At 38.0% G+C, this 12,889-nt stretch overlaps 1 protein-coding gene across 1 annotated transcript; it reads right to left on the bottom strand.

Moving 5' to 3' along the window:
* Positions 1-2,698: 2,698 nt before the first annotated feature.
* On the bottom strand, positions 2,699-6,148 carry LOC118801409 (ATP-sensitive inward rectifier potassium channel 1-like). Its single transcript, XM_036561736.1, has 2 exons — positions 5,911-6,148; positions 2,699-3,870 (listed from the first exon to the last, which is right to left on the bottom strand). Exon 2 carries the CDS (start codon positions 3,845-3,847, stop codon positions 2,726-2,728), a length of 1,122 nt encoding a protein of 373 aa, XP_036417629.1. The 5' UTR covers positions 3,848-3,870; positions 5,911-6,148; the 3' UTR covers positions 2,699-2,725.
* Between the last annotated feature and the right edge of the window lie 6,741 nt (positions 6,149-12,889).

The following is a 12,889-nucleotide window of genomic DNA, read 5'->3' as shown; positions in this document are numbered from 1 at the left end:
GGTTGCTTTGATAACTTTTTATGTTTTGCCTGGCTTCTAGCAGTCTACCTTGTCAAAAAGCTTGTGCCATTAGCCTTTAGGAAATGTTTTTATGTGGTTTTGTTGGTTTAACTTAAATAATATCTATTTCTATTTATGATTTATGACCCATTCAAGTGCTGTTTTTTTCAAATATTCCAAGAGCCATGGTTTCATCTTCATGTATATATAACAAAACTGAGGATTAAGTTGTGTTTTGTTAGTAATCAAAGCATTGTACTGAAAATGTCTTGACTGGACAGAGTTATTTGCAACAATCAATCAAATGTACTTTTACTAGTAACATGCAGAATATGAATGTTTTTGTTCTATTCAGCCTTAACAAAAAGACAAAGAGAAGACGACAAAAGAGAGGTGTAAGGAGGCAGGAAGAAAAAAGCAAGGGCCTAAGGACACCCTGATGAGTGGTAAAATCTAAAAGGAAACATTCAGGCTTTCAACTTCTGACTTTAACAGCAAAAACTGTTATATTACTGCTTAAGTTAAGTGCATGTTGCAAGATTTAACTGTTCATGTGAAAATCTTGCTGTTGATGTATAAGTTTAGTAAGCCACTAATACATCAACAACTCCTTATAAATGTGCTTATTTCATCATCATTTATCTGAAATGTACATTCTAAATGAACAAACTGACTGAACAAATATCACCTAAAAGAGCAGATTAGATGGTCAGACTAAAGTTAATCAGTGCAGTGTTAGATGCTGAGGATATGTCATCTTTTATACAAGGTCTTTTAGCAAACTTCAAAGAATGCAAAGGAATGCATACAAAGGAATGCATTGCTATTTATCTTTAAACTGAATATCATAATTGCAAATATGAGCCCGCAGTCTTGTTTAATGTGACTGTATTTATTAAACTGTCAGCAATGTCAGCAGTTAAGCTATAAGCTAACTAACATAGCTAGCCTAGCAAACTGGTCTTAACATTGTTTTTAGCAAGGTTAGTAAGGTTATTTTGCATTGTATATTAATTAAAATGATTTCTTATTAAAATTGATGTTAGCTGAGATTAAGCTGCCTGTTTTTCAGCTTCAGTAATAAAATGAAAACAGTTCAGCCCCCCAGATGAGCATGATAATGTGTGTCAGTTATTACATTTTATTCAGTAACACCTTTCCACCATCTCTTTGTCCAATAATTCTGACTAATTTACAACCACCATGTTCTCACTGCGTGTTTGTTCTGAATTTTTCATTCACTTGTCAGAAGATTTCATGCTTAAAGAGGGTTACAGTCCACAAGATTATTTTAATTTATAACATGGATAGCAAATTCCTCTGGTGGCCCGAATAAGAATAATAATCGGGCCTGTCCCAGCCCGCAGGCCATATTTTTGACACCCCTGGCTTAGGCCGTGTAGTGGTCAGTGACGCATTCTGGGATTTCAGGCCAATATGTAGTCTATAAAAGTCATCCTGTAAGAATCTTTACCTGACTCTGGTGAAAAGCTTGCTCTACCCCACCACAAGTGTGGTCTGTGTCTGGTTACGTGTGGGGGAGTGTTTATAAAGTACAGCCACTTTTGAGCGGTCAGTGGCAGGTACAAGATAGTACTGAAGAAATTCAGAGCCTTGCTCAGGTGGAGCATTCTCCTCACTGTGAGAGAAATATTGGTACTTACTGAGACATCTGAAGGGATCTAGTTCAACTTTCTAAATGGCATTTCATAAAGTGTAGATAAATGGCTAAATGTAAGCTAAACAGTATAATAGTGACTTTAAGAATAGCGTCACTTATGTTTTGGTGCTATGAAAGAATTAACAGCTTTCTGTAGTACTTAGTATGTAATAGTTTTACAGATTTCTGCCTTCAGATACAACTTGGTGTATGATATTAACCAGTGTTTGGACTCTTTAACACTCCCAAATCTAGATTTTAGGATACAACTTAATTTCAAGAAAAAAACATTTGTTTTTATGTATTATTTTTATTTATATTTTCATTTAGCTGATAATAGTGACTTCTCCAAAAAAAAAAACATACAGCAAATGCAAAATTAGGTAAATATTTTTTCCATTTGTTCATTTTGTAATCACCTTTATGTACACTTATACTTGATAAATTGGTCCCATGTTGGAGTAGCAAGAGTGAGACTGCTGTGAAGATCATGATTGTTGTTCCATTGGACAGTCCTTCTTATAGAGTGCCAAACTCCTGTTGAAATTAGTTCTAAAACTATCAAACCACTGTGTAATTTTGAGAGGCCTTTCATTATTTTAATGACCTGAGGTAGGTGTCTATACAATCAGTGCAGTATAAGTTAATATATTCAGTGACACTTCAGGAGGACTGCCTAATCCCACTATAACCAGTATGTTTTAGGCCTTAAGAGGCAATTAACTGTATCTGTATCATCCATATTATCAGTACTTTTAAATCTCAGTAATAAATTCAAATTCTCCATTTGACACTATTTGACATAAAAACCTCAATTCTAAATCTGAGACCAAGTTCTTGTATCAGAAATCATGACCTAATACATTCAAATCCTTCATTTGACACTTAAACTTAAGTGATACTGTACAGAATTGATTCCTAGGACTTAAAGCAAGCATATGAATTTATGATAGAATTTACAGCACAACAAAGGAATTTCCTGGATCTTGATGAAGAACACACAAATTTTGTTGATAAATTAGAAAATGGGGCAATATTAAAACTTCCTCCATTCCAGTCCACATTTTACATTTTAGTGACGCTGGCAGGATCACCAATGTTAATGACCTCAAAACCTTGATTGTCAATGCCTTTTGTGGAGAGGTGCTTACGGCATTTCTCGTTGTGGAAGCATTCAGCACAGCTGGCAGTCGGTACTGGTTCCACTTTAGCAAAATTGGAGAAGTTCACACAATACTTTCCCTCTTTGCTGCGGGATATGATGGGGAGGAACTTGTAGCCCCACATGATCTCCTGAGGAATGTAGGAAGTCCTGACCTGGCAGGAGGAGCTGGTGGACTCATCTGTGCCATCCAGAAACACCACCAGCTCAAACTCTTGCTGGTTCAGAGTGTCCACTGCCATCTCAAAGAATGGACTTGTTTTGTCAATCACATGACAAAGTGTCAAAGGGCACACAAAGAACAGGCTGTCCTTCCCAGCTTCCACCATGAAATCAACATTGACCTGGTCCAGGATGGTGGTCTCACCTTCAGAACTGACTTTTGTCCGAAGCAGCTTTCCGAAGATCTGGCTGCCAATCATCAAAGATTTGCGCAAGTTAGCCACTCGTATCTGCAAGCAGAGGGCGCCCTTGTTTGGACAGATGACGGCTACTTCACTAAATCTGATGGTCTTGACTCTTTTCTTGGGAAGAGCAATTTTGGTCATGACCACTCCACACCAGAAGCAGTTAATAATTGCACCAACAAGAGTCTGGATGATGAGGAGAGCAATAGCACCAGGGCAGTATGGGGTAATGTCTCGTCCACCGTAGCCCACAGTTGTCTGAGTTTCCAGGGAGAAAAGGAAGGCAGTGGTCAAGCCTTTTAGATTAAGTACACATGGTTTGTGGCCTTGTGGTGGGTTTTGCCATGCCAGGTCACCATTGTTACGGCAGATCCAGTACCAGAGGAGCCCGAAAATGAACCAGCTAAGAGTGAAGGAGGCCACAAAGAAGAGGATAACAAAGCGCCAGCGGATCTCAACAAAGGTGGTCCAGAAGTCTAGAATATATGCAAAGAAGTTTTTGTATTTCACATTGCCATATTCAATGTTGCAGTGACCATCTTTGGTCACTAAACGATTTTGGCAAAGCCGACGCTTGTTCAAGTAACTTCTGAGCAGCTGTCTCACAGAGCACTTCATTTTCAAAATACAGGAAGCTCAGTCTGGAGAGAGAATACAGACATGGGTTCATATAGTACACTGAATAACAGTTGTTTTAATTTTTAGCTAAGTATGCAAGGAAGAAGAGTTTCTGGGTATATATTAAACCTAGAGAGGAAATTTGAGCTTAGAGTACTTCATGCAAAGACTTCAAAGCGTGAAATAAAAACATTAAGTAAGTTTAACCTAAAACCATGCCTATGTTCACAGGTCTATAAAACTAATGAGGCAAAATGACTCAGCTCAAACCTCATTATTCAGTCCTGGAAATATCCATTACAGCACCCCAAATGAATATGTGAAATGCAAAAGATTAAATATACATAGCTTCTACCTGAGAGCATGAATGTCTTATTATTGTGCTTTTCAGAAGTTGACGTTTAATGCAGTCTGCATAATATTGTCTGGTGCAACACCGTATTTTGTCTAAATAGGTTTATGGACTGATCTCAAATTACTGAGACTCTTAACGTTACACTGAGCCATGTTCTGTCATATCATTTGGTTTCCCCTTATAATAATAATACTATTTTTTTCTGACATTCCAGTACTGACAGTGGTGTGCGCAAAAAGAATGAGAGGGATACAGGCTTTACTGCTCTTCCTCAAACACTGTAAGTTTGCAGCATGGTGCTACATCCCTGTTATGGGTAAATAAACAAAGTGTGAGCCTTCTGAGTGCACTGTGTTAGGTTTTAGGTACATTGGATATTTCATTGTGTTTGACCCCTGAGAAAATCCTGTTCACAATGCGGGTCTGTCCATTGTAGGCAGGATTTTCTCAGTGGTCATAAACAATGAAAAATGTTCCCAGTTTAGTTCTGTTGTTCTCTGTTTTTAAGTCAAACAATAAACATTTTGAAACCAAATTCATTATGACATCTAAAGAAGCTAAATAGCTTCACTCAGGGAAATTGCTTCAACAAAAATAAGTGTTTCCTAGATAGTTCTGACGTGTCATGATCTCGAGCAGCCATAACAATGTAGCACAAACGCTAATGTTGTCCTCATCATTAAACTTAAATAATAAGTTGTTGAAACTACGTCCATCCTGGCAACATGCTAATACTACAGGCAACTTTATTGTCCATTACAATTAAAAGGGCAATCTGGCCAAAATCAAAAATATAATCATTGCTACATCTGCACATCTGTCTACAGTATTCTCTAGAGTGAGGTTTTCCAGTTTAAAAACTAGATAAAAAAACTTTTTGATGACATATTTTGAGAGTGGGAGGAAAAAATTATAAATCGTTTGGTGTGAATTTCTGGAAAAGGACTGTTAGAAATTTCTAAGAGCCAAGAGCCACATTACTGCTAGGAAACTGAATATCTGATTGCAGCTGTATACCAGTGGTAACTGTCTCCAAATTGTTATTACAATGGAGAGAAAGGAATATTAAAGTGACAGAAATGCCTTGTCAGATGAGGAGGACAATAAGCTAAAAGCTTAAGTTAGCAAGGTAGCTAACTGGCTATCTAGACATCTTACCTCAGTTTGGACTCTTTTCTATGGCTGGAAGTGTGAAAACATTTGTGCAGAATAATGATAGAGTCACTGTTTTCTTTACAATTTTGTTCAACAATCAAAGTAAGTGACACTAATTAGCCTATAGCCTATAACCGAATGAGCCTAGAATTAATTAGCCTATTGATCTGTGGCTAGACTAGCAGTCAGAATTGGTTTACACCACAGGGATTCCAATGGTTGTATGATGTATTTGTGTAATGCACCCTGACTAATGTAATAAACGAAGAGTGACAAAGGAAAACATAATAACAACATAAAATTGTGAATTCTGTCAAGGCACTGAGGCTGAGGGATAAAAGTCTGAACTACAGAATACTGCGTAACAAAAAAAAACATATTAAACTCTAATGTTAGGCTGGAGTGCCCCTTTAAATTTTTACCAGCCAGTCAAAAAAAAATAGCTTTAAATTAATAAGAGCTGTAGAGAATCTAATCGATCCAGACATTGATAAATAGTTAGCAGACTAAATTTATCTGTATAATTTATTGTTATATTTGGTCTGAAACCTACCTGCTAGAGAAGCTCTTCTGTGGATTCCCAGATAGAAGATTGTTGCAGGTCACAAGAATGCAGTCGCTTGTGCTCTGTTGATCTTTCTTCTTGACTTTCTCTCTGTCTCTTTCTCTTTTCCTCTGTCGCTGTTGTTGCCTCGTTTTTAACAGATTATAAGCAGGAAATATCAAAAGGAAATGTAAAATCTAGCGCTCATAACTCACGTTACTGATAGCAAAACAATCTCTCTCCTTAGCTCTCCTCAAAAGTATGCTTCCAACAACTTGTTTCTCAGGTCTGGGACTGCCCCACCTTGTCCAGCTACCCTCCTATTTATAAGACTGGACTGAATGTTTGTAATGTTTACTGTAAACAAAAATCAATAGAGATATCATGGGACCTGACATCCTTATACACCAGTGCAATTACATAATATCAAAATGCAGATATTCCGAATAGAATAAAGACACACAATGTTTTAACATAGATTCAAATTTAATACTCTTGAAGTAATTAAGAACAACATGTACACCATGTGTTTGTGATGCATTCAGTACTGTTAAGTCATTAAGTATTACTTTTTTTGAGTTTGCTTAATTATATCAAAACAGTTTTGTGCTAAGAGAGTTTTATAGTTTAAGTACATGTCAGTAAAAGTCTCGCTGATAAATCATCTTTTCAATTCAAAACATAATCAAATCAAATATTGCAAGCAAAAAAAGAAAAGGAATGGACTACAAAGGCCATTTAGAGGAGAAACGGATAAAAATGGAGAAACATTAGTGTATTGACAAGGTTTTCTGTCCTGCAATTCGCGATGCACATGATGCAGTTCATTATTGTGAGATTGGTCAAGGTGACCCAAGGAAGACCTATTGTATCTGTGGTGTCACTTCCCAATGCACAGGGTAATGCAGCATGCCAAATCAAATCACCTCTGTGTTTACCATAGACACATCCCACTGGTGTTGGTAATTAAGAGATGTATGAAGTATGAGGGTCTAGAACAGCTGACAGGTGATGGGCATAAAAGAACTTGAATTCATGCCACTGCTTGTGCTTAATTCTAATTGGAGCCTGTATATTATTAAAGAATGTGTGATGTCTCAATTGAAACCCAAGGCACTTATCTATGGCTACCTCAGTGCAGTAAGTGTAATAAAATATCATCTAAAAGATTTGGCACAGAGATTCATGTGACAAAATACACTTTAAAACTATACTAATGCTAGAGCAACGTTTGCCCATTCTCTGACCATAAGACTACAGCAGTGCAAGCTCCCAAGCTGTCATAATAATGTACTGAAAAGGCTGTGAGATTTCAATTTTTGACAAAGATCCAAAACTTAATACTAGGTTAATACTATAAGTCATTTCATCACTTGGAGATCTTGAATCAAAACAGTTTTATTATATCAAGTTCAAGAATGTTAAATTCAAGATGAAAATTGATAAACTAAAGCAAGGCTTTATAAGAACTACGATTTAAAAAAAACAAAAAAACTTACTCAAAGGGAAGTTTAAATGTTTTAACTTGTGTTGTTTGTCACACTATATTTTTGTTATGCCTCTTAATTACTGCTCTGGTCTGTAACAAGTGCAGCTATGCATACACTATTGCATACTGATAAGAGAAAAATAAAATAAGTTCACTTCTACACTGGCTGCCCTCCTTTTTGGGAGATATATTGGCCTTAATTGCTGGTTTTGTCGTTCTAAGGACTGTGGATTATGTGTTCCGGCAAGAGAGAAAAAGGAAATCAGTCAGTAACTTCAGTCTACACCTGTACTAGAGTTTATGCATGTCATCTCAACAATAGAGCATCTGATTTGAGCTGAGGAAACTGGCTATTCATCTCCCAAGTTCTTCTGCACATGAGCTGGAAAAATATGAGAGTAAGAGCAGATGTATTACATAAAGCTAATGAGTAATGTCAATCTTTAAATATGTTTGATTTGATACTTTTTTTAAAGGAATTTCAGCAGAAATATCAGCAAATCAACAATGTATATATACTTTAATACACAGGGACCAGAAATTCCAGGACTGCATATTCCAAATGAAGGATTTGCAGTTTGCCAACTTTCAAGTTGACTCAAGTTCGTTAATGGTTGATTATTCTCTTGAAGTTATTCTCTCTCAACATTTCACATCATTGACACCAGGTGGCACAGTTAATGAGCCACCAGGGGCCTACTCAGCACCTGTAACCTCTAACCGCCCCATTAACACGCTCGCATGACCCAAATGAAAAGATTTGTAAGGTTGTATTATCTGTAGAACAGCCTAGTTCTCCCACTGAAACAAGTTGTGGTTCAATAATCATCTAGATCAAGTAGCCCATATGAAAAGGGCTTCTTCTGAATGAAAGGGAGGCCACTATGAAATCACTTCGCTTCGTAACTGGACACAGCTTGTGCCCTCTGCAAACAGACCTCCAAAAACAATGCTGTTAAGAAGCAGCAGTTTAGTGGGTGTGGTGGTATCGAATGTCGTTTTCCAACAGGGTAACGCGAGATGGGGATCAAGTACATCATGTGCAAAAGGAGATAAAAGCCAAATGAAACATTTTATTTCTCCCTACAGGTTGAGTAAGACCATGTCTTCTATTACACAACACAACACAGATTTTTTTCAAAACAGGTGTTGTTTCTTCATTCACGGAAAACTCTAAATCTGTGTTTAACACTTCGACTTCTGTGCCTCTGCTGTGAGAAAAAAACTCATAAAAGAGACTAAAAAGTAGATACAATACCTGTTGCAACCAGAGTGGTCAGAGAAACCTGTAGATCTGGTAGGTATGACAACAGGTGACCAATCATTTACATCAACCAGAAACTAGATTTCAAACCTAGAGCTGAAGGCCTCTGCTTTAGACACTGATGGTGGGCTTAACTGCTGGAGAAATTCAACAGAACTCATGTATTAAAGGGGTAATTATAGTGGGTACAGGCCATACCCCTAAAGAATTAACCTCATAATATTTTTAAACAGAAATAAATTACCCTGTGGGTATTGTGAAAAGGCATAATGCAAGACATATTTTGGCTGTAATGACTCCAACACTTCCAACAAAGCCATACATCAAGAAAGAGCTGTTTGGCTTTATTAGCTATTTTAGAGATAATAAAAGAATTTAGCTCAATGATTGTAAATCTTATCATTTGATAAAAAGAATATAAATATGAAGAATCATACTAAAAAAGGTGGGGGGTTACAAGTGTACATAAACTCTTTGTATTTTGGTTACAATGCACCCAGATCCATATCTTTCATACTACTCCTCTTTAGGCTTTTCAGCATAGCTGACTACATAGTCAGATAGACATAGACATACGGAGATCAAGCAGGATTTTTTTTTTATTAATGTTAAAGCCATGTGGGAATATATGAAAAATACACAATTTAGGACATCCTTGTCAATAATCAGTGAGACTAAATGAATGACCCTTTCCAGAAATCCTGTATCAAAGTGCATTCCCACAAATAGTGTAGCTTTATTCTGTTTATACTTTATACAAGTATCCAGAATATTTGGGGTAAAGTGGCATAATCTGGATGGGGTAATGTACAATGTACCTAGCCACTTGTATTGGAGAAGTTTTAAGTTAGTATTGAATGTTTGCACCTGGGCCTTTAGACAGGTGAGCCTCCATTCCCCCTTTATTTTCCTGTAGGTCCTTTGTTCAGGCTTAAAGTTTACAGTTAGATGATTATTTTGATTTACCCACCAGAAAACTATAGATAGAAAGGATAGAAACCTGGCCTCTTTCTCCTAAATGATCTAGGTTTACTTTTTTCTAGTGAAGATAATGGTGGTATATCAAGGCATTGGTATGTTGAAAGAATAAAGCTTTTTGAAGATATGCTTTAGAAGAATATTATAAGTGTTCCTAAGAAGTGTGCAAAATACCCCCTGGTATTTGGGGGGGTCCTATGTTGGCTGGCTGCAACTCACTTACCATAGCAGCGCTGATCCTAGCTTCAGTGGCAACAAAAAGTTTGGTTTAACTATTCTTCTTTTGGAAATGCTCCAATGCTTTTTTGCTTGGTCTTCCACGTATTTATTTATCTTAAACATCTCTTCAGTTTGGGAAATGAGTAACAATCCATTCTTTCCACTAATTTCAAGTTTTTAGATTTACAAATATACTACGGCAATGGTTCCCAACAAAGTCTCCAGGGCCACCTAGAAAGTCCACATTTTTGCTCCAACCCAACTAGCGGGTTTAGTGGGCTATACAGTGACTTTTCACTGAATTTGTATTTGAGTGTTTGTTTTTTCCTAACAGACAGCATAACATCATGATAAGTTTATTGTCAGGGACCCCCTTGAAAATTTTGATTTTTCAAATTCAGGGGGTCCAATAGGTCAGTTAGGGGTCCCCTTGTGTAAGATCTTCAAATGTCATAATATTCCCTTAGTAATAAAGGTCTGACGTACTACTTATTCCTTGCCTTAACCACATCCTAAAACATAGTCAGAGTTCCCAGGATACAAATCATTGCCAAAAAAATTGGACTGAAATGGGAGAAATGTGAGGCTTCTCTGAGGTAAAAGAGAGTTTCATACAAACATATTGTATTTGACAAACGGATTTTGTGTTTGTTTATAAGTTTTGTACCTTCAAATGAGAAAAGATGTAACTTTGTTATTCAATTAATGCCCAAGCTGGTGAAGGTTCTGCCATGAAGTAAAACATTGCTGCACATATTTGTGCTGCCCAGTACGACCACTTAAAATTGGGTAACAGCAAACCTCTTGTGCATTTGTTTGGAGAATGTGAGGATATGGCCATAGATGGGCATAAACTTGTATGTACTGATGACGGCTCCAGTCGTGATGTAGAATTATAGATTCGATAGTGGTACCCTTAGTTTGGAAGTTGATGTTGAAAATAGTGAACTAGAAGTTTGCACAAACTGTATCTGAAAAAAGTACACAGAGGCAGCTTCGGTCTATTTAGTGTGTTTTATGATAAACAGGTCAGCATTATTTTTCAGGGATGATGCATATCATAGAAATGCCGGAAGCGGGTAGGTTGTTGAGAATGTTAAACCCTGCAGGAAGATGGCTATCTTTTTAAACCATTCATTCATTTTTTAACATTTCGAGGAAGGAGACAGTTTTATCATGTGAGTAACTGGAGCAGTGCACACTCCAGGATGTTGAAAGATATCAGGATGGTATGAATGGCTTTCTCTGTTAAACATATTTTTTGACTCTTGTCAAGAAGAGGAAGAAGAGATGGAGATATGATATTAAGTTAGAAAGTTCCCTGAGGCCATCAACACCTGTAAAGAGACATGCAATACCTGGATGAAGACTGTGCATTAATTGAATGACTTCCACATTTGGTAACATCAGGAAATAATCATGACTAAGTGTTTTAACCAGTTCAAAATGCTCCAGACTTTGGAGCAACAGAAACGTGTATTCATTTTTAAAGTTAAACGAGGGTTAAAAAGCTGTCAAAAATGTCAGCTGCTCAAACTAGGGATGTGCACAAGTACTTGAGTATTCGAGGTGCCAGAATTCAAATACTGAATTCCTCATCAGCATCCAATGCTCTGTTAGCTCTTTAGCTTACCTAAAGATTAGCCGAAATGCACCTCTATAGTTCACATAGTTGTCAAATTAACCCCTTAAAATCCCAGGCTTATTATTTACTAAGACTTATTATTCAGTAACTACAGGGACTTCAAAGAAAACTGTCTGAGCCACTCTTAGATTATAGAGCTGTGTAATAAAACTTTTCTGGCCATGTAAGGGGTTAATGTTATCCTGCTAGCTAGAGAGAGAATTGCATTAAACAAAATAAAAAAAGTTAGATTATATAGCTACTATAGCCAGTTATATTTGCACACGAAATGCATTTGTGTTCTCTGTGTCCAGCTATGCCACAGATGTTTGGTGATGCCTGATGTGAAGGATCTGTGTTGATTATACTGTCTGGTTTTGCCCAGCATTAAGCAGTAATATTGGACCTAAGGGATGAGCTGGCAGCTGCAGTTAGAATTAGCTTACTTTGGCTCACTTTGACTCAAACCCCACCATTGTCACCTGCAACATATCGGCCGCTAGGACTGTGCTTTCACAGACGCAGAACGGCGTCAAGAAGCCTGTCGCCTTTGCCCCTCAGCCCTCAGCTTAACCAAACTGTGGTACTCCATGGGTGAGTGTGAGGTGCTGGCCTGCATCTGGACCTGTGAAAGGTGGCACCTGTACCTTATAGCCGTCCTCTCACACTGAGGAAAGATCACAAGGCCCTGACTACTCTGCTGTCTACTTCAGTTACAGACCATAGACCTATCCCTCAACAGGCTTCGCCCTTTCCCACCCTGGGTACCTTCCCCTGCGATTAAAGGCTCCGTTAACTGCCAGCAGAGGCAAATAAAACAGCTCTTTGACCAGTCAAAATGGGCCAGGGTGCCAAATATGACATTTTTGGGCTGGATTAGGGTCCGGAGGCCTCACAGAGACAACAAAATGGCTACAGACTGGTCCTTTCCTCTCCAAGTGACTCTTTGACTGGGTCCAGCTGCCTACTTTCTCAGTGATGGCACTCTGTGGCATTCCAGTCACCTTTGAATGATGCCAGCATTAGCATGCGTGGTAGATGACACACCCCAGATTACACCCTCAGCGTTGCACGATGCACCTGTGCCTTCAGCAGCCCCTGCACAGGTCTCAGATGCCCTGTTGTCTCAGCTGCCTGAGCAGTTGGCTGAGCCTTGCAGCTCCCTGCCCCAGCACCACACCCTACCCTTGACCTGTTCACATTCGTTCGCACCTGGTCGCTTGAAGGACTTTGTGGTGACTTATCATGTCTGAAATTCTTTTTTCATGTTATGTTTGCATGTTATGTTAACATGTTATGGAGCTAATGTTAATGCAAACACAGTGTTGGTTCGCACTTATTAAGAACACAACATAACAGCCAAAAATGAAGGTGGAATACAGCGGTTTCAGTCTGCCACAGCAGAAGTGGAGGT

The sequence above is a fragment of the Colossoma macropomum genome, unplaced genomic scaffold (assembly GCF_904425465.1).
Source record: "Colossoma macropomum unplaced genomic scaffold, Colossoma_macropomum, whole genome shotgun sequence".
NCBI classification, from domain to species: domain Eukaryota; kingdom Metazoa; phylum Chordata; class Actinopteri; order Characiformes; family Serrasalmidae; genus Colossoma; species Colossoma macropomum.
The sequence above is the reverse complement of the archived record's forward strand: the minus strand, read 5'-3'. Positions and strand labels throughout refer to the sequence as shown.